The 22113-nt window shown below is 56.7% G+C and overlaps 1 protein-coding gene across 7 annotated transcripts in view; it reads right to left on the bottom strand.

Moving 5' to 3' along the window:
- The window catches only part of ARHGEF7 (Rho guanine nucleotide exchange factor 7), a 122683-nt gene that overhangs the window by 40503 nt on the left and 60067 nt on the right, over window positions 1–22113 (bottom strand). For 5 of the 7 annotated variants that reach the window (XM_059377932.1, XM_059377933.1, XM_059377934.1 and 2 more), the window contains 2 exons: window positions 18263–18464; window positions 7747–7835 (listed from right to left, as the gene is read on the bottom strand). In XM_059377932.1, coding sequence (XP_059233915.1) covers window positions 7747–7835; window positions 18263–18464 — 291 coding nt within the window. The remainder of the gene's footprint in view (window positions 1–7746; window positions 7836–18262; window positions 18465–22113) is intronic. The other 2 variants (XM_059377938.1, XM_059377939.1) reach the window with 1 other exon arrangement.

Genomic DNA, 22113 nt, shown 5'->3' with positions numbered 1-22113 from the left:
TCATAAACTAAAACCAATTTATAGCAACCTAACCCTGGTTTCTTCTTAGGCATGTCCCTGAGATGGTAACAAATCAGACGGCAGGGACCCCCCACCTCATCGGGCCCTGCCACGCAAGGAAAAAACCACCGCTGCCCATTTCCTCCCAACCCAGGCTATTAAACTGTCCTCACATTTTCAAAAACCAGATTGTAAGACGGGACGTGAGCCCCTGGGGAAAGGAGAGGAAGGAGCCGCCAGGCCGGGCTTGGCTCCACACCCTCCGCCCTAAGGCCAGCACCCCCCCCCCTGCCCCCCCCCCCCCACTGCAAATGCGGGACTGAGCGGGCTTGCTCCTGTCTGCGGACCCTTAGCAACCAACTCTCAAAACACAGGGGAGGGGCCGGGTAAAAGTTGAACGTTATCGTGCCTCTTGAAAGACATCACATTACTCTATTTCCAAACGTGGGGATTCATAAGGTCTTAGGAAAGATTTCCTCCAAGTGCGAAAGGCGTACAGTGCAGCAGCTCCACCCAAAGCTCCGGGTGGCCCACGACGCAGGTCACCGGAGGAGCCAGCCTCAGCACGCAGGGCTGGGCCCTCCTGCTGGCTCTGCCACACCCTGCCTGGGGCTGCACAGGTCTGTGTGTCTGTGTGTCTGTCTGGAAAAGGCTGTGGCGTGGGGGGGGGGGGGGTAGTTTACAGGGTTGTGACACTCCAGAGTGTCAGCTCCCTGACCTGACGTAGAAGAGAGAAGAGATCTTACAAACCACCCACTGCAGCCTTCACACCCAAACCCGGACCCCCCACCCCCCCAACTGTGGCCGCTCGCCCTAATACTCCCTCATCATGAGGTTAAGGACTGAAAAGCCACAGAGGTACACGCTGATCTTAGCAAGCGACGGGAAAAGGAGAAGCAGAACGAGGGCTCGGGGTCAGTGCCGGCCAGTGGGAGCACAAGATGCTGGGCTGGCGGACTCCGTCTCCGTCTCCCCTGGGCCCAGGATGCAGAGACCCCAGACAACGCAGGGAGCCAGGAGGAAAGAGAGAAGCGGCTTCTCTGGAATACAGTGAAGGTCCAGGAAGTTGCTAGAGCGTCTTAAGAAACACGCGCCCCGAGACTGCACGTTTATTAGAACCAGTCACCGCTACCTGTCGTGACTGCAACGTTTCAGAGGCAAAAGCTACCCTGCGCCTTTCCACCAGCCCCGGCAGGCAAGTCGTTCCCTACCTGCTGCTCCTGTACGTGAAGAAACCGGCACGAAGCCCGCGATAAAAGCGTTCAAGAGAACCGGAAAAGTGAGCCAGCGCCTCGGACCGCGTAAGGCCCTGAGGCCCTGTCTCCCCAGATGGACATACTTAAGACACCTGCCTCTCCAACGATGACTGAGGAAACACCTCAGGCCCTAGAGGACCCATCTCCAGAGCACTCCCTCTCTGGGGGCTCCTCTCGGCTCTGCTGGAAAGGGGGCTCCACGTCCTACACGTGCAGCTCACGTGCTCCCCCCTGCTAAAAGCCACCTCGCTCAGGCAAGTGGCAAAGACACTTCCTGTCACCCGGACTGCAGCCCTCCCAGGGACACCTGTTTGCAAACCCAACAGCACAGGGACCTCCATGATGCCAAAGGCCCAAGTGCTTTTCTCCACGCTCTCCCTAACAGCCCTAAAAACCTCCTCAAGGCTGAGTGCCTCACCAGGCTCCCTAAAGCCAACACAAGGCCAAGGCCAGCATTACCAAGTTCCTCTGTCAATGAAGTGCCCGTGCAGGCAGCGAGGGGGCCTCCCCCAGGCCCGCCCACGGTCCCGAAGGGCACAGACACGACTCGCGGGCCGGCGCCCCCGAGCTCCGCCAGCCCAAGCAAGGGTTCTCCCAACCCTGCGCTGATCTAAGACGCAGACGACTGCCCTTTCCCCGCGGGAACACAGACAACAGTGAGGGCCGGATTGGTCACGGAAAACGGCCAACTCCGTGTCTCCATTATCTGGGACTTCTTCCACAGCGGCTCTCAAGTCTGATGCCCGCTTCTGACTCCAACAGTCTGGCCTCTGGCGCTAAAGTCACCCTCCAAAGCCACTGCGGCTTGCACGGGCAAATGGCAAAGTCTGCCACTCCCAAGAAGCCACGCTCCCGCGCACGCTTCTACCTCCTGTGTCAACAGTTCTCCATTGCTAAATCCTAGGACCCACAGAATTTCATATTCTGCTTACTGCACACAAACACGTATTTTATGTATTTTTTAAAGTTTCATGTGCATTTTCAGTAATTACGGACATACGTGCCACTGGCTCTTGGTCGTGCTACAGCTGCGGCACACTCAGCTCACTCCAGCGGGCCGAGACCACAATCACACGGGAAACGTCTGCGCGGGCACCGGTGGCTCCGTCAGTCAGATGTCTGCTTCCCGATTTCAGCTCAGGTCATGACCTCGGGGTCATGGGATCCGGGCCCACACTGGGCTCCGCACTCAGGGTGGGCTGGGGGCGAATCTGCTTAGAACCCTCTCTCACCGCCCCCCAGCCCCTCCCCCTCCCCTGCTCTCATTCTCTAAAATAAATAAATCCTTAAAAAACAAACTAAACTTGGGGCGCCTGAGTGGCTCAGTGGGTTAAAACCTCTGCCTTCGGCTCAGGTCATGATCCCAGGGTCCTGGGATCGAGCCCCGCATCGGGCTCTCTGCTCAGCAGGGAGCCTGCTTCCTCCTCTCTCCCTGCCTGTTTCTCTGCCTACTTGTGATCTCTGTCAAATGAATAAAATCTTTAAAAAAAAAAAAAAAAAAAAACCACTAAAGCAAAACCACCTTTGCACAAACATCATTAAACACATTTAAGCTAATTCCTCTAGCATACTGCATCACAGGGCTTGAAGGTTCTCAGAATTCTACACCCAGCGCTTCCGAGCAGCACTGTGGACTGACATGTCCACCGCTGTTAGAGCAGGAATTCTCTTAAACCTTTGCTCATCAGATACGTAAACGGCTGCTACCAAAATTTTTAGAAAAGCTTAACCACACCGTCAGAGTGCTGTCGATAACGTTTGTGTCCTCCCAAAATGTGTATGTTTGGGGCATCCTGAAATCCCCAGTGTGGTGGCCCCTGGAGATGGGGCCTCTGGGCAGTATACATAGGGGACGAAGGAGACCCAGGGGACAAAGAGGCCGGCTCTGTCTCTCAGCCACGTGAAGATCTGACCAAAGGCAGCGCTCTGTCAGCCAGGAAGAGGGGAGCCACCCAAACCCCAAGCAGACTGGCACTCTCATCTCGGACCCCCAGCCTCCGTACTGGAGGAGTCTGCCAGCCTGCGGCGCTGTCACAGCAGCCCAAACAAGTCCACCACCACCAGCACCGTTTCCAGTGTTACCTGCTCTCATTCTCTCGTGCCCGCTCACTAACCCTAATGCACATGCAGTAGTGAGCCCCTCGGTCCTCAAGGAGAACCTTGTGTTGCTGTAACTGCTACAAATGTTCCGGTTAACTCTAATTTGGCTTCCACTGTTCGAAGGCAAAGAATTTACTGAACTTTTATGAAGCCTAATCAATTTCGGTATTTTCTGTTTTCATTCATTGCTTTTAGGTTCTAAAAAGCCTCCTGTCCACCCAGCGTGCTCGTCGACCACATCCAGACCCGCTGGCAGAGAGCGCAAGGCTGTCCAGCACAACCTCTAACACCCTGGGCCACACAGTAAGCTCTGCAGCTCTGAGGATGAACACTAAGAAGCCAAGCATTAACAGAAAGAACCTTCAGTACCCATGGGGGAGATACATTGCAGACTTAGTCAAAGTCAGCAAACAAAAGTAACAACAAATCCCGGGAGTAGGAGAGCTCAGAATCCAGGATTCCTAAAATCTAAAGTGCCCAATTTTTAGTGAAAATGTACAAGATACACAAAGAACCAAGAACGTGACCCATGCACAAAAACTAGGCATTGCAAGGAAACAGGCTGAGGGGCCCCAACGCTGGGCACAGCCCATAAGGGCTTCCTAACAGCTGCTCTCACCTTCACACAGGGACTTCCCAGTCTGCCCATTTCTGGGTGCAAATCACCACTCCATCCTACCAGGTAAAAAAGATGAACAGACTGAAAACATCACCATGTCTCGGATCCACAGGGGAGAGAGGACAGGACACAAGGCAAAGCCCCAACCCTAAGACTGGCGAGGCCGACAGGCAAACACTGAGAGTCCTACTCACTAGGGCCCAGGGCCTCAGCAGAAACCAGCCTAGGAGCGACAGCTGGGTTGGAAAACAGGAACCAGAAGTGACGGATGGCTGGAGGCTCAGGGCGGACAAGCTGAGCGGTAACAACTCCGAGGCAGGCCCAGCTATAGCGGCCCCACAATGCTGGGGAATTTACGTCCAGGAGTTTTGCCACGTTCCCAAAATATCCAAGGAAAATGCCCCTGGGCTTCCAATGGAGATGCGGGAACTGCCCCACCAGGGACTGAAAATCACGATTAATATGCTAAGGACACTAGTGGATAAAGCTGGCCACGTGCAAGAGAAGCCGGCGAAGAGACGGAAAGTAAGGACCACACACAGATAAACACCAACGGGAAAGAAGGACACGTGTGACCGTCTTGTGAGCAGACAAGACGCGCCGAAGAACCAGGCGCTCCAGATCCTAATGGAATCCTTAAGACCAAAAAAACACAGGAAAACACAAGAGAACATGCAAGGACTGTGGGACAGCAGCGGGTGTGACACACACATAACGGGACTGCGGGAGGAGAAGGAACAGAAAGACTGAACAGTGGTGACTGAGAATTCCCCGTAATCAGTATCACACACCAAAGCCACAGATCTCAGGAAACACAGAACACACCAAGCAGGATAAATGCCACAAAAGCGACACCGGTGCACGCTGTCCTCAAACTGCAGTCAGAGAGGCTCTGGGGGAAAGTGACACGTCTGGTAAAAGACTGTTCTCCGAAACGCAAAGAACTCGTACAACTCAGCGAGCGAGCCCAACTGTACGACGGACAGAAAACTGAACAGAAACCCTACAAGAGAAAACACACAAATGGCAAATCAGCATATGAAAAGGTGCTCCCTGTCCTTTGTCACCAACAAGGGGACAGCACGCCCACCTAGTACCTCAACAAAACCCCAACCACGGATGGCACCGGACACAGTGAAGACAGCCCACAGGAGTCCTCCACTGGAGGACAGTGTGATAGCGTCTTCCAGAACGGAGCATGCTCTCACCACACGACCCAACAACAGCCTTCCTTGGTTTTTACCCAAAGGAGCAGAAAACACGTGCACACAAAAACCTGCACGCGCAGGTTTGCAGCATCTTTACTCACAGCTCCCGGCACGTGGAAGCAGGTGCCGTGTCCTCCAGCAGGTGACGGATGCACCGGTCCATCCAGACAGTGGGTTACTGTCCTACACTAGAAGGAGCACCATCAGGCTGCCAGAGATGCTGAGCACGAGGGAAGCCGTGCACATCTGGAGGCAGGAGGCCCCCGGGACCACCATCATCCTCCCGACTTGACTGCAAGCCTCACCCTGCTCTCAAAGAGTCAAGTCAAACGAGAACTCAGTCTGTAGCCGACGATAAAAATAACCAAGTTGGGGCACTTGGGGGGGCACAGCCAGTTAAGAGTCCAACTTTTGGTTTCAGCTCAGGTCGTGATCTCGGGGTCATGAGATCGAGCCCCCCGTGTCCAGCTCCACACTCAGCAGGGTCTGCTTCCGGCTCGCACTCTCCCTCTGCCCCTCCCCTCCACGGACTTGCGCGCTCACTATAAATAAGTCTTTTTCAAAAAATGGAAAATTTGAACAAACGAAAATGGAAAATGATGAACTAAAAGGTGTGATAAAGCGAAAAATTCACTAGAGGAGCTCAACAGGAGATCTGAAATGCGGAAGAACGGCCAACAAAAAGGACGGTAGAGATTATTCGGTCTGAAGAACAGAGAGAACATTAATAGCGCCTCAGAGAGCTGGTGACACCAGAGCACTGACCGCGTGCGCAGCGGGAATCCCACGAAGAGGAAACAGGACGAATGTCCCGTGACAGTCTAACGTCCCCCAGAATCACTCTGTACCCCCAGGTTTTGGGCTTATCTCGACCATCACACAGGAGCAGCGGTCACAGAGCCAACCTTTAGAGCACCACGGCGCAGTCAGACTGGCGGTACTCGCCGCAGGAAGCCTTCCCTGGAAAGAAACCAACGTCCCACATACAAACACAAGAGGAAAAGGCAGCACCACAGTCCTCGTCCTGTGAATCCCTGAAGAGCCACAAGATGACTCCTACTGTGGCCTTGTGCACAGAGCCACGCACGGAGCACAACACACGCGGAAAACCAGCGCTCTCCGCAGAGCCCCGCTCCTGGAACAAACATCCAACCAAGAACCAAAGAGGACGGTGGAGAGCAGAGCGTGACCGGGAAAGGTGGGCGCCCCCTGCGTCGGGGTACGGGCCGTGCCAGGGAGGACTGGCGCTCCGTTGGCGCAGAGGCAGCATGGCAGCCCGTGCTCGGGGGAGCAGGGGACACTGGGAGAAGAACGGAAGTGTGAGAAGCAGAGGCTGAGACTCAAGGGAAGGGCTGCTCAGTAGAGGAGCCTGGCATCGGTCAACAAAATGGAAGAAACCAACCTGAGATGGCCAGGGCATCGCACGGAGGCTGCGGACCAAGAAGCATGGAAGGGAAACCAGGCAGAGGCAGCGCAGACACGAGGGCCGGGGCAGGGAGAGGAAGCCACGAACTGCACCCACGCGTGAGAACGGGGGCAGGGGGGCCTGCATCTCTGCCCACGGCTGCAAGCCGCTGCCCCCGCCAGGCCCGTGCGGAGCAGCTACGAAGCAACGCACATTCCAACAACCAACTGTCCCAAGCTCACGGCACCCCGCGAGGTCCGCGGCCCACGGACAGCGCACTCAGCGCACCCGGGATGCGGACTCACGGCCAAGCCTCCCGCGTCCTCGGCCTCCCCGCCAGCCTCACTGACACCGAGCCCCTCAGGACCGCTCGCAGCAGCACCAGCCCAGAGCTGCTCCCGGCAAAGCCATGCCACGCCGCGCCCTCGGAGGGACAGCCCCGGACGGGACACTTTCTCGGGAAGACTCGGCGCAGGGAAGAAACCCCAGTTGCAGACTTTCCACGGAGTAAGACTGACCCGCAGTTCGCTTGGCCGGCCTGGCACGCGGATCTAGGCCGCAGTCCAAGGGCTGTCAAGTAAGCAGGAGCGCTTCCTACTCGGCGGCCCACGGCACGGCTGAGGGACCGGGAGGACTCGACTAGACTTCACAAACTGCTAAGCTCCAAATGCGGCTTTAGACTCTGAAACACTCACCCTATGTACGTGGAGACACTCCTGTGACTCTGCGCCGGCTGACGGATGTGCACAGGAACCCCACTCCGCAAGGGGACGCGCCAGCGCCCACGGTAACGGACCTCCAGCGCTCACACTCCCCTCTAACATAAGTAATAGGCCACCTGATGCCTGTAATGGCTTTAAACCACACGGTGAGCCTTTCCACAGTCTCCTCTTGGAAGACTGTAAGTGGGAAGACGGAATACTACAGTATTCTACATAAATATTGAGATATTACAAATTCTACATAAATACGGAGACAAAAACAGAAGATTACTAAAGAGAGATGAGCAGAGAACATTAGGTGGTTGTGACTGTGCGGCCAGTCACGGGCCATCTTTACGCCGTGCCTCCCGTAGTTCTCCGGTGTGCCACATCACAGACTGGTGGACACACTCAAAAATAATAAGTTATTCTTAAAACAAGTTTTGCAATTACTCACCACATTGTAATAGCTTTTGTTAATGGCAGTCGTGTCAAATCCTTTGGGAGGGCTCTTCAACGCTCCTGACTTGGGCGATACAGGCTTTTCTGAAATGAAAACGTAGCACAATTTTACTGCCCAGCACTCAAGACCCCCAAACACGCCAGCCCTACACAGCCCAGAGCGACGGGTCCGGGGCCGCTGCTGAAACAACCCATGGAAAAGGGAAGCTAAACAGGACCCATGTCTCTCCCCCTCGTGCTCAGCTCCCTGAGGTCAGGAGCCAGCGTCTCCGCCCCACACATCGCTCACCCCATACACCCCCCATCCAGACTTGACATCTGACAGACCGGGCTCACAACTGACAGCAGGTCAAACAACACCAGCAGAGCTACACCCACAACTCAGGAGCGCAGTGAAGACAAAATACTGGGGGCACAGAACCAGAGACGAAGTCGGCGACCCCCCGTCTGGACTGTCCCTCCAGAATCCAGAGGGCTCCGAACGCGAGTGTCCCTGAACAAGTAGGATCTGCCGCCAAGTGACGAGCAAAGAAGGAGAGCCCCGCCCAGCAGGGACAGAAAACAAGACACCGGGAAGCCTTCATGAAGAACGTCTGCCCCAGAGAGGACGGTGGACGCACTCCCAAGGACGGCAGGAGGCGAGCATCGGTGCATGGCCCAGCTTTAATGCGGCGTGACAGCTATCGGCGCAGCGTCTACTAACGGAGGACACGGCTCTCGGTGGGATCGTGCGCGGTGCCCACCGGTCCCTGTCCAGGATCTGGGGCCTGGCAGGGAGCAAGGGCGAGGAGAAATCTCGAGAAGCGTGTCCTGAGAGAGGCCGTCCGTACGGTGCCCACCCACCTCCCCCGCATAAACCCCCGTCCTGGCCCGGTGGGGGGCTGTGCCCAGCGCCCTTCCCCCTGCCTGTGCGCAATCTCCCCTGCACTTCCGCAAACACGCCCCAAGCCTCGCGCCCCAGATCCCACCCGCCTGTCCAGTACTGCCATTGTCCTCCTAGCGAAAGAAACCCCAAAAGCCCAACACGCACACACACTGTGGGCCCTCCCTTCCTGCACAACCGTCCACCGAAGCCTTCCTTCAGCGCGGCGCTGTAAGGTCTCCCAAATGGTTGAAAATGAAAAACCAAACGGTGACGTGCCCACGGGACGGAACACAGACTCCGTGAGAGAAGAATTCCTTCCGAACCCCTAGGGACGGCGCATCCGTTCGACGACTGCACTTGCCTCGCCCGTCGCCCATCTGCAGCCGGGTGTGGAACTACAGACGCAACCGGCTTGGCTCACCCTGACGATGCCTCCTCATCTTTCAAACCCGTAATCTAGGGGACAATCACCCACAGACGTGAGCGGAGAGCACTGGTGCCCGAACGGCAGCCACAGAGACCGCAGTTCCCAGCACACGTGCTGCTACCTTGAAGCCGCCTTCCACGGTGAAAGCTAATCACTTGCCAACTGCCTCACTTCACTTCAGACACACCTGGCGACCCCCCAGGCAACAGTATTCCATGTACGCACTCGGACAACTACAAGGAAGTTTCTTTAAAAGAAGTTTCATGGGTGCGTGGGTGGCTCAGTGGGTTAAGGCCTCTGCCTTCGGCTCAGGTCATGATCTCAGGGTCCTGGGATCAAGCCCCACATCGGGCTCTCTGCTCAGCAGGGAGCCTGCTTCCCCCCTCTCTCTGCCTGCCTCTCTACCTACTTGTGATGTGTCTGTCAAATAAATAAATAAAATTTTTTAAAAAATTAAAAAACAAAAGTTTCAGGCCCCAACATTATGTAAAAATACAGAGAACAGCGGAGAGCCAGACCATGCAGGCAGAGCGGCAACACCGGGTCTCTCCCTCTCACAACACGGAGCCCACAGCTTTGCCGGGTGCTGCACGGCACCTACCTGGACGGGAGCGCTTGCGAACATCTCCCGCAAAACCCTGTGCCAGGGGCGCCTGGGTGGCTCAGTGGGTTAAAGCCTCTACCTTCGACTCGGGTCATGGTCCCAGGGTTCTGGGATCGAGCCCCACATCGGGCTCTCTGCTCAGCAGGGAGCCTGCTTCCTCCCCTCTCTCTCTCAGCCTGCCTCTCTGCCTACTTGTGATCTCTGTCTGTCAAATGAATAAATAAAATATTTAAAAAAAAAAAAAACAACCCTGTGCCATTCCCACTGGGGACCCTGAGGCAAGGAAGGGCTTGCGGTGCCGCCAAGCGCAAGGTGCCCGTGTAAGCAAGGCGCCCTGCCGCCGACACCCCACGCCCCCAGCTGGCAGGACGCAGCTGCCCCGATCCGCCAGCGCCACGAGGCTGAGACCAAGGGCTCGGCAGGGTCCCCGCCAACAGCCACACGAGGGCCTGCCCCACACGCATCCCAGTGCCTAGACTGTCAGGAGAGCCATGCCCAGAAGGGACACTTCCTCACAGCAGAGCGGCGGGGGCCTAGGTTGCCAGGTTTACCAGGAAACTCCTGTGCAGCCTGAGGGAGCCTCCTGGAGCTCTCTCCCTACCCCCAGATCCCTAAAACATAAGGACAACAAAACCTACACACACTGAAATGTGAGGTACCGGACAAGAAGTCACGGCCAATCGTAACAAAAAATGTACACAGGAAACTGTAGAAAATACTCAGCCTTCCCAGTATCCTAAAAAACAAAACAAAACAAAACAAAAACAAAAAACACCAACATCCCATCTGGGGCGCACCTGAGAGCTAAGCACGGTCCACTGTGACTGAGCAGCAGGGAACCCACGAGGACACGATTTCAGGCCGCCCTGCCAGGGGCCAGAGGATGCAGATCTTCCCCTTCTTGAAACAGACTAAAAATGCCAAAAACAAGAAAACTGAAACATAAATATGCTAAACCAGAAAAGGGGGTGGGGAATCCTCGTGGCGCTGACAGGGAGGGCCCCTGGGGACTGAGGCTGGGGGACCTCTTGGTAATCCTTTAGGCTGACCCAAGAGAAGCCTAAAGCCCCTGCCCACCGACCCCGGGAACCAGCAAGGCCACGGGCTGGCTACTCGGCCACGGGAGAGATCAAAACCCGGAGCCTAGCCCTAGCCATGGGAGGAGGCCTGAATCCACAGCAGGCCCCAGAGGCCCACCAGGATCTGCCTGGGGCCACAGAAACTCCGGGAGCCCCTCAGGAGGCCAATGTTGCTCCCTCTGTAGGGACACTTCCACAAGCCAGGGTACACCCCCACGAACCCCAAAGCCAGATCTGTAACCAGGAAGCACGAGCTCACGAAGAACCGGGCCCAGAGTGTCAGCGGATGCGACCGCGAGGGAAATCAGAACGGACACTGCGGCCGGGCGACGGGGCGACTGCGACGCGCGAGGGAAATCAGAACGGACGCTGCGGCCGGGCGACGGGGCGACTGTGCAGGAAGGAGGCTGGCAGCGCCTGGAGCGGAAGCAGCAGACTGAAGGATAAAGAGGACAGGAGAAAGAGACCGGTACGACGCCTGCAAACCAGTACACAATTCCCGGAAGTGAACACTGTGGTCACCGCAATGACCTCAACGGACGGCTACCCTCGCAGGGGAGGGGGACTGCGGAACGCAAGTGTCCGAGGCGCGCACGCCCGAGGAAGGAAGCCCCGGAAAGCGGAGCCCAGGAAGACAGAGGAAAAGCTGCAGAGGACACAGTACGCAGCTGAACGGGATTTCAGGAGAAAGCAGAAGCAGCGAGCAGGCAGCATTCCTGGAGGTGCTCTCCAGAAGCAGAAACCAGCCCGAACGGGGGCCCGGGGGGAACCGCAGCACCCCTAGGCAGCACTGAAGGAGAGGCCCCCACATCGCTGAGACCTCCGTTCCAAGAGCCCGGAAAACGCCTGCCCCTGAGAGCCCCGAGCCTTGGCGAGCCGCGGTTCTTCCTCTACGTGCGGACCCATGATAGAGCTTAACTGGCAGGTTAGGCCCAGTCAGAGATGAACGAAAACCCTAATAAAAGACTCTAAAAAAAGTCACCCTGGGGGGCCTGGGTGGCTCAGTGGGTTAAGGCCTCTGTATTCGGCTCAGGTCATGGTCCCGGAGTCCTGGGATCAGGCCCCGCATCGGGCTCTCTGCTTGGCGGTGAGCCTGCTTCCCCCTCTCTCTCTGCCTGCTTGTGATCTCTGTCGGATAAATAAATAAAATCTTAAAAAAAAAACTAAAAAAAAAAAAGTCACCCTGTGCTATACTCTCCCGGTGTGGCGAGGGCTTGAGGGGATGGATGCCCACTGAGGAAGTGAGGCTACGGCTCACCTCCCGCCCCACGTCGTTGCTTGTGGACCTCGACAGACCGCAGGGAACAGACCACAAAAGCGTGACCGCGAATGAGGGGCGCCCCCGTGCACCACGGCCCTCGGCCCTGGCTACGGGCAAAGGCGGTCAGATACAGCCACTGCCCGTAACTCAACCATCACAGGCTTCTTTCTGTGACGATTTCTGAAGAACGCTCATGGACGAGGACAATTACGAGTAACTGGTCCGAGAGCGCACGCACGGCTGCCCCTCCTCCGTGACAAAGGGACCCAGCAGCCGCAGTCAGCCCTGAGCACGGTGGCTCCCACTTCCTCGTCCTACCTTCCGCACGACAGCGGTCACCTCGTCTGCGAGTCCCCACACCGGGTCACATCACCCGCTCTGTGCAGGTTCATTTCACCGTCAGCAGCTTCCTCGCTGCCACAGCACCCTCGGCCTGGGTGGTACCTTGCCCCACAGCCTCCCCGCTCTCTGCACGACCTCACACCAGTGTAGACGCTCGGGCACCTCAGCGTCAGGACGACCTGCCCCTGCTCCTCTGCAGCTGAATCTCAGCAACTCCCACAGAAGACAGCAGGACACACACACGCTCTTCCGGCTCCAGCAGTTAACCCTGAGATCACTCCTCCTTTTCTAGAAGCATCATGCAGGGGATCCAGATACTAGCAACGTACCATCAATACTTCACGGTGTCCGTCAGACTCGGACTTTGAAACCCAACCATCAGGCCACTGTCACAGTGGACAAAACGGGCTCCTACCCTCTCAAGCCAGTTGCTGTCGGAGTTCGCTACACTCCGGCCCGCCGGCTTCCTGAGCCCAGGGAACCTGGTAAGGTCTACGCAGCAGGTCTACGCAGCACGCCCCGTTCCACCTCTCAGCCTTGTCTTGAATGGCCGCAGAATGCCCAAGGGACAGTCACCTGTCACCTGTCCACTCCACCTCATCTTCTATTCAGAGAGCCACAGGCAGGCTTCACGATCTCTGGAAGGACACTGGGTTTTCTCACTGCTCCTCTCCTAGTTCCCACAGCAGAGCCTGTGCCGCCTGGGCAGGGCCTGTGGCCGCGAATCGCGCGCACCGAACAGTCCTGCTGACGGAGCGCGCAGAGCGCAGGCGACCCGAGGCAGAGCGGACGGCTGGGAAAGGCCCAGGTGGGGGCTTGCGCTACAAAGTGGGCCACAGCCAAGCCACCCGCCCCGGGTTTACTGTCAAGCATTACCAATGTAGGGAAGCAACGAGAGACGAAAATGGAATGTCCAGGCTTTCGCGGGGAGGGAAGGAAGGCGAGGCGCCCAGGAAGCGCGTCTCCCGGACGCACGTCGGCGCACAGAAGCCCCATGTGCGCACGGGGGCTGCAGAGGGGCCGTGGGCCGGATGCGGAGGCAGGCGGAGCCGGAACCCCACTGCCCCCACCCCCGGGGCTCTGTCTTCCTTGCTTGCTCTTTACAGGCCCTGCCGCACAACCGTTTCATCAGCACACACAGAGCTTTAGACGAACATCCTTAAGACCGGAGGACTGTCAGCCCGGACCCCCAAACAACTGTACGTCAGCAGCCTAGGGGACATGTCCTTGGAACAGCACGTTCAACCAGGCGCGGGACACAGCCACAGCCTTGCACGGAACACGCGCTACGGCACCTGCCGACACAGCTGTCTGGGGCAGCACACGCTCGCTCACCTGCAGCAACGCTCACTCCCACATCCCGAGAAGGCGCCACACCCTCGTGTCCCAGACCCTCCGTGTGTCCGGCCCGCTTCCCCACACGTGCGGCAGAGGTAAAGTCTTACATGGGGTCACTCTCCGCCTGCTATCACCTCTCCATCTGGAAGAAACGGCAGCCAGGCCTCCCCGGCAGAGCAGCCTTCCCTGCGGGCCTGCGGAGCCCTAACGTCGCACACGCACACACTTACTTCCAGCAATACAGAAGTACGCTTGTCACCTCGGGTCCTCTCCCTGCAGATTATATCCATGACACGATTCTCCCACAACAAAATTAAACCCAGCTTGCGTTTTGGGCCACTTTTTGATGTCAAAAGGAAGCATGACCCCCCAGCCCAGGGGTGCATGACCTGCACGGAGGTCCCCTATGGGCGGACGGGCTCGAGAGCAGCAGCCAGCAGTGCCCCCTCCCCCAGGACCACCCGCCTTGTTGCTTCTCTCCTTCGGTCTCCAATTTAAGAAATTCTTCACTGAACGTGCAGAAAACATACCCCTTGTGTGTAGGAAAGGCAGAATTCCCTGTTTTTACAGATCAAAACAATACGCATGGGCAGTCAATGTTCATAACGGGTACGTGCCGTTAAGTTTTGGAAACGTCCTTCTGCAGACTCCTGGGGGACAGCAGTCTTCAGGGAAGGTTATTTGAAACAAGAGGGCACACACAGGTCAAGGGCAGCCGCCTACACAGGTGCGGCCCCCCAGGACGGCTGCAGCCTGCAGCTACGAGACCAAACGCTCACAGCCACTTACACTGCCACGAAGCACGATGGATCACGTAGACATCCTCGACACTTACCTAGAGGCAGCCCAGAAAGGGTCACTGAGAGGCTGACTGTGGGTGTGTTGATTCAAGAACACGATTCATGAATCAGAACTGTATCGAGGAGAAACTCACAATTTAAAGGATGTCCACATTTTTGTTTTACAAGGAAATGATCCTACGGGATTGACAGGTCTGGCACGTTTTGTTTACAGAAAATGAAGAATTACACCGTGAATTGCAATGCTTATCTGAAACACATCTTTCCAAAAAGGAATACCTGTCCAAAATCAGAAAGTCACAGCAATCACTAAGAAATGACAATACCAGCAAGCCATCGTGGCTCTCGAGTTCTCTGCTGTTGTGAAGCGACAGAGTAAAAACAGAATTTCCGGTCTGTCCTAAATGCCCACATCTAAAGTCAGACAGGGGGAAGTTTCACTAGAATGTACTCAGGTACCTGTGAACGGGGCGCGGGAGGTAATCCCTCAGCCCAACTGTTCAGCTAAAGAACACTCAGCATGACGGGTCCCCAGTAGGAGCGAACATGCTCTTTACACTTTAAATAAACAGAAAGAGAGCAAACTTTCCCAAGTTACTTGTCTCCGTCCGGTACAAAAACCTGGGACTCCGTGTGACCCACTGTGGTGACATGTTTAAAGGGTCTCTCGTGGGCGTGCACAGAGAAACACGGGGTGAGATGTAAAAACTGGGGAGCAGCATGCAGTCACCCTGACGGAAGTCAACCAAGACACGTAACGGCTTTCTTTTTTAAAGATTTTAAAATAATCTCTGCACCCAATGTGGGGGCTCAGATGCACGACCCCGAGACCAAGAGCCGCATGCTGCACTGACTCAGCTAGCCAGCTGCCCCTTCTAAATACTTTTTTTTCCTTAAGTCAACTCCCCCCGCGCCCCCCCCCGTAACCGCTAGTTGTTCAGCGGGCGCGGCATTCGTCCCCACCAGCCATCTGGCCCCGCACCCCCAAAACAAGGCCTGGTGCGGCACCACCAGACTTCACGAGGGTGACGACACACCGAGAAACCCCAGACCCCCAGGAGCAACACCACGCGTGCCCACGTCCTTTAGGACACAACTCCCAAACGCCCCCGGAAGAGGCCTTTGAGACTCACAGACTATCTTTTCCACGTAACTGTCAAAGGGTGACTCAAAACTCCACGAGGAGAGAAAGAGCTGACAAGGAACATTTCACCTGCACTCTGCCTGTGGCAACTCAAGGTCAGCCCAAGATTCCCATTAAAATGAGTCATTCATGGGGCGCCTGGGGGGCTCAGGGGGTTAAAGCCTCTGCCTTCGGCTCAGGTCATGATCTCAGGGTCCTGGGATCGAGCCCCGCATCGGGCTCTCTGCTCAGCAGGGGGCCTGCTTCCCCCTCTCTCTCTGCCTACTTGTGATCTCTGTCAAATAAATAAACAAATCTTTATAAATAAATAAATAAATGAATGAATGAAATGAGTCATTCGTGGAACACCCAAGTGGCTCAGTTGGCGAAGCAGCCGCCTTCCTTTGGCTCAGGTCATGATCTCAGGGTCCTGGGATCGAGTCGCACATCAGACTCCACACTCGGCAGGGAGTCTGCTTCTCCCTCTCCCTCTGCCACCTGCCCCTGCTCGCTCGCTCTCTCAGATAAATAGAATCATAAATGAGTCACTCAGCAGAATTCAAGGCCCACGTTCAACAGAGATGGCCAGAGCCGGGCTCCACAGTGATGGCTGCCCCAGCACCAGCTCTGCAGCCCCCTGGCCCTCACTGGTAAAGGCAAAGATGACCTTACCCTCCCCTCTCCCTTCCCCAACTCCAGCATCTTCCTGGGAATGGCCCAGGTCAGCACTCTTGGCCCCAGGATGGCCATCAGACTGCAGGACTGGCCAGGAGCTGGGCTCCGAGCCCGGACACAGTCCTTCCCCAGGCCCGACCAGGGACTACTGGCAGGCCCAGCCCAGCAGCTGAGTCTGTGAGACTAAGGCGACATTTCCAGCTCAGTCAGCCTGACAGCAGTGCTGCGGGCACAGCTGGCCACACACCTGCGTGGAGGAGGAGGTTCTGGGCCCAGAACCGAGGTGTCCCAACGGCTTCGGGGATCACGGTGGGGATGGAATGAGGCCACAATTACAGCACTTCACACGATAACCAGAACAAAAGCCACAAAGACACCATTTACTGTGACCTCTAGTGCGGTGAAGATACTATCTTTGTTATCAACTAGGGGAAAACAGCACAGGTGAAGTACCGTTCCACACCCGGTAACACGATCCAAGCACAAAGTGTGGTCAAGGACATGGAGAAACTGGAACCATCGTGCACTGCTGGGGGGAGCAGCAAGGCGGCTCGCCAGGGTCTCACGGGCACCCCCGGAGCCAACTGCACCCCAAGGCACACGGCCGGAAGGACGACAGGACTCAAGCAGATCTCACCCAGGTTCACAACAGCACTACTGACGATAGCAAAAGGTGGGAAATAAACAAATGTCCCGCAACCAATGAGTGGACAAGCGAAACGTGGTCTTGAAATAGAGAAAAACACTGATCTGCCCCCTGGTTCGGGACTCAGGAAATTAGCAGGGCTCTGAGAGCTCTGGATCAGGAAATATGCTCAAAGGCCAAGTATGAGAATAAAAGATGCCCCCAGTGCTCTTACCACCAGCAAATTACTAGTGAGGTCACGGAGCTGCTCGGACACCACCCAGCTGGTGTCAGAAGGGCTGGGGAGGGGCACTCAGCGCCACATTCACAGCGGCCCGAGGGCTTCACACAGCAGCCCTGGGACAGCACAGGCTGGAAGGGCAGAGGCCCGCTTCGGCGCGGACGCTTTCCCACATGCGGCAGGACTACAAGTGCGCGGGGTCTTCTGCTCTTTCAGCAAGGCCTCCTCTGACTTTATTGTAAGGAGACAGCACCGGAGGACCCACCAAATACATGCTCGTCCACTGTTTGTCTCCCCAGTAAGGCTTCTGCTCAACAGCAGGCTACTGCAGTTAAGTTTCTGGGGTATCAGAGTTACAGAGATTTGGGGCTGCGCCACGGGGTCGGCTCCCCCAAGCCCATAGTGCTCAAGGGTCACCCGTGTGCTCGAGACCTCCGCAGCCACAGCCACAAAGCCAGCAGTCCTGTACACGGCGCACACGGACCCCCAAGCTGTGCCACGAAGAGACACGCTCAGAAGGACAGCCGCTGTCCCAGCACAGCCCCAAGCAGGACCGCATGTGCAGAGGACACGCGCTGGGCGCACAGAATGTCACGGCCACACCCCTCTGACAGAAGGCTCGTCCGGAGGCGGCAGAACTTCCAACTCCTCAAGAATCCCACAACAGAAACGAAGGAAGTGCAACTACTACTACACCCTTTCAAACAGCATCAGCCTCTGAATAAGTTTTTAGAAGTCAATGAAACTGATTACAGGAAACATAAACAAAGTGATGCATTTTAAAATACCCTACAAAGAAAAATCATACCTCTTGGCCGAAAGCACCCGTAGTGATACAAATTAAGAGCCTGTGTGACACGGCAAACCCCAAGTCCTTATTTTAAACGGATTATAATGACGGAATGAAATGCTACTTTTATGGATGGACCCTTGGTGCCAGCACCCCAAGGCGGCTGGAAGAAGCAGTGGGCAAGAGCGTGACTCCTCTGCCCAGGGCCGTCTCCCCAAGTTCCCCCGGAGAGGAGCGCCCCCGGAGAGGAGCGCCCCCGGCGCAGCGCCCGCCCCTCTGCCTGCTTCCGCCCGGAGGCCGGGCAGCAGCGCCTCCGCCGGCCTCCGCCAGCGCGCACTCACCGCTGGGCTTGACCTCCCGCACGTAGTTGCTAGGAAACCAGCCCGTCCTGCCGTTGTGCATGCCTTCCCACCAGCCGCCTTCCTCCACCCGCGTGACGTGGATGACGTCTCCCTTGGCGAAGGAGAGCTCGTCTTCATTGGTCTGCTGGAAGTTGAACTTGGCTCTCACAACCAACTGGCTGTTGCTGTTGTCGGTCATGTCCTGGAAAGGGAAGAAGGGGGAGAAAACTTCACATCAAAGTAGAAGACGTTCGACTGGAATGCCCCGTGCCAGGAGCAGAAAACCTGTCCAAGCACACAAACGGGTTGGGGACCTGCTCCAGTGTCCTGACCTCCAGCACCCGGCTCCCGTCCCGGAGGAAACCCTCTTCATGCCTGAAAGGCTTTATTCTGCCACGGGTAGGCCTGTGTCCACACTACGCACTTTCACACGTACACGGACGTCGAAGCATACGGAGCATCTGTACAACCCCCCGGAGTTGAGAGTGTGGTCACTTCTAGCACTAGAATCACTTCAGTCTTAACAAACCACGTAACTAACCGTACGGCTGTGCCACCAACTCACTCTCCATTACTGGGCTGAAGGCTGCTTCTCCTGTTTTTCTCCCGCGAAACAAGGCTCCGTTGAAACTCCCTGCACGTCTCCTCACACACCTCTGAATAAGCCTACACATTAAATTCGGGTCAGAAAACATGTGTGACACACTCTAAATTTCAGCACCGATCTCTAAACTGCCCTCCGGAGGTCCCTCTCACAGCCGCGGCACTCCCGCCAGCGGCACCGAAGGGCCGGCGCAAGACACCATGTGGTGTTTTTACTCGTGCCAACTGCTGGCAAGAAATGGTATCTCCTTTCCATCTGCATTTTGTCCTCGGAGATCCAGCACATGTGCCATCTCTGAAAGGTGGGAAGAGGGAGGCAGACGGGAGAGAGTTTCTATTTCCGTCCATCCCAGACTCGGTTCTGCAGAGGCTCGCCACTGGGAACTACCAACAGGAGTAAACCAAATACTGCCCCCAAGGAAAGCCTGATCTCCGGGAGGAAGGAGCCAAGGAGGGGCAGCAGGCAGGCCCACTCACCCCCTGACGGGGCGCACCCTGTCAGCCTGCATCCAGGGGTCCCAGGGAATGGGGAAGGACATCCCGTAGCCCACGGAGCTCACTCCTCATGAAGCTCCGGAAAGCCGTGCCCTTCAACAGGGGAGTCAGCCAGGGAAGAGCAGATGACTCCACCTTCTGCACGGTGCAGGGAGGGACGAGCGGAGCTCAGAGGGAGGGGACGGTGGGCACAGGACAGCTCCCACGGCCGGCGGCACGAGACTGCAGGGGTGCTCCCGGGGGAGGAGTGAGAAACGCTCCCCAGTCCGGAAGCACAGGAGACTCTTGGAAACAGGCAGGAGACCAGGGCTGCAGTCAGGAACGGTGCCGAGAAAGCTCCAATGGCAACAATTCCTAGTTCTAGACAACAAAACGTGGTCAGGAAAGGACGAACAGTCACTGCACAGGCCCCGGCCACGCTGTGGGTCTGGGGCGTGGTGATGCTATGTGGACCGGACCCAACGGAAACCACAGGGGAAATCCAGGGGGAAGGTACAGGCCAGGGGGCGCAGTGTGAGACCCCCACACCCCTACTCCACGGCAGGTTTAAGCAGCCAAGCTTCACACAGGCGTTCACTGAGACAGTGGGAGAGATGGGGCCGCCTGGCTCCTCGTGCCCAAAGTCCTGAAGGACCTGATTCCAAACTAGGTGCAAGAGTCACCAAACAGAGAAAAAGCAGCATAGACACAGGGACAGGGCTTAAGGAAGGGCAGACAGCTCCCCAAATGTTTAATACTTGCGTATCTCACATCAATATGTTATAGAAATTGATGTGTTTAAACACATCCATTAAATGTTTCATCTAGTAAATTAAACATGTCACACGTACGCATATTTAATGCTTCGGACATGTCTTCCGCATCTGGCAACACTGAAAGACAAAGCTCCGGCCTACCGATCACCTCAAATGGGAGGCTTGCTGGCGCACGCCAGCGGTGAGGGGCAGCTGAAGCCCCCCACACGGAAAGAGCATGCATGTCCCCGCTCTGAGGAGGGAAGCAGGCAGAGCAGCCACTCTGGGTCGGCTCATCCGCAAACCACGGCCGTCCCGCACAGGCTGACCGCCACGCCCTCCTCTCGGCGACCACCCGGGGCAAGCTGGCTCGCTGCAAAACCTGCACAGCGCCAATCCTGGTGACCACCTTCCACAGTGGATGCAACACGTACCCAGGCACACGCACAGAGCGGGCCCCTTGGAGGCTGAGCCACTGCCCAGAAACGACCCTGCAGTCAGCCCGTCCACCTCAGCTCAGCAGCCGGTGCTGAGGCCCTCTCCAGGCACCAAGGAGACCGGAACATGACAAGTGAGGTCAACAACACTCTCCCACCAAGGTGCAAATTCTCTGCAGTCAGGCACACACTAGAGAAACACCACAGAAGCCTCTTCCGCTTCAGAAGCGGCCACTCCACAGGGCAAGGACAGGGGCCCGTGGACAGGCAGGCAGCCAGCCTAGATCCACCTAAATTTCGGATTCCATAGACGTCCACCAGTTCAGAACCTACTAGAGACCTCAGTGGAAGATGCTGTCCTAAGGAGTGCTAAGCGAGCAGGACGCCCCAGACGCGATGCAAGGCGTGCCCACCCACGATGCCGCAAAGGGCCCTCACCCACGCGGACGAGGAGAGCTCTGGTCACTGCCACCAGGGCCACAGAGCCGCGGGAGGTATTTAACCACTACCTTATTTTGGATTTCTCTTCTTCCCATTTTTAAAGTGCTCCTGCAACTAAAGCTCGCCCCATCTCCGGGTTCAAGGGGACAGCCCACGGCGGCCCACGAGGTAACAGGCTGAGCGAGGGCAGCCGCTCACAGAGCGTGTACGCGCACCAGTTCCATTTATGCCAACTACAAAACAGGAAAGCTTGGCTTTGCCGTCAGAGCTCAGGCCAGCAGATGGCTCTGGGAAAGGAAGACCTAACAAAGGTGACGCTGGTCTGATCAAGTTCTGCTTCTCGATCTTACACGGGATGTGCGACTTGTAGACATCCATGAGGCTGTTCTCCTGGATGCAGGTTTCAGGTCAGGGAGGGGAGGACACTGCGGGCTAGGGGTACAGCACCTCCGCTGGGAGCAGGAACGTTCCCCATCACCGGCCACCTCCTGAGGCCTACGGAGGCCTGCCTATCAATCATACCATGCACACCCAGGTATGCGTCAAGCAAGTGCTCTGACCCCGCGTTCTGAGGTTAGCCCAGTAACCCAAAACCAGGATGTTCCGGCGCGTGCCGTCACGTGAAGCTCCCCCCGCTCCCTGCAAGCGCTCAGACTCCACTGATAGAAGAAGAGGCTGTCAGGGAACACCCAGTCTCTACTCCAACAGCTAGTACTTCCCGGACTCGTGAGCGTATGTAAATGTGACTTCTCTGCGGCCGTTTCCTTGAAACGCACGCGGTCAAGCAGACGCAGCAACTAGACGATGTCCCCTTTGTGTTCCAAACCTGCCAGCCCACACCATCAGCCGTGAGACACTCGCTGCTTTCAGCTGCGTGGGAAGGTTGTCGAGAGCATTCCGAATCGAGGACATCTGGTGCACCGAGTCAGCCCAGGACTCATGCTTGCTGGGCAGAGGAAGTGGGAAGGTTAAAACCGTGAAAAACACACGGATATATGGTCCTCCGTGCCTTAGAGACCGTTCTGGGAGCTCAGGGACCAGTCCCAGGAGGTAGCAGGGACCGCAGGGACCAGGAAGGGCTGTAAGGGCTCCTGCCAGGGGAGTCCGGGGTGACGGGAGCAACCACATCCCCGCATCGGAC

Source organism: Mustela nigripes, chromosome 15 (genome assembly GCF_022355385.1).
Source record: "Mustela nigripes isolate SB6536 chromosome 15, MUSNIG.SB6536, whole genome shotgun sequence".
NCBI lineage: Eukaryota > Metazoa > Chordata > Mammalia > Carnivora > Mustelidae > Mustela > Mustela nigripes.
Note: the sequence above shows the minus strand (reverse complement) of the source record. Positions and strands in the feature narration are given on the sequence as shown.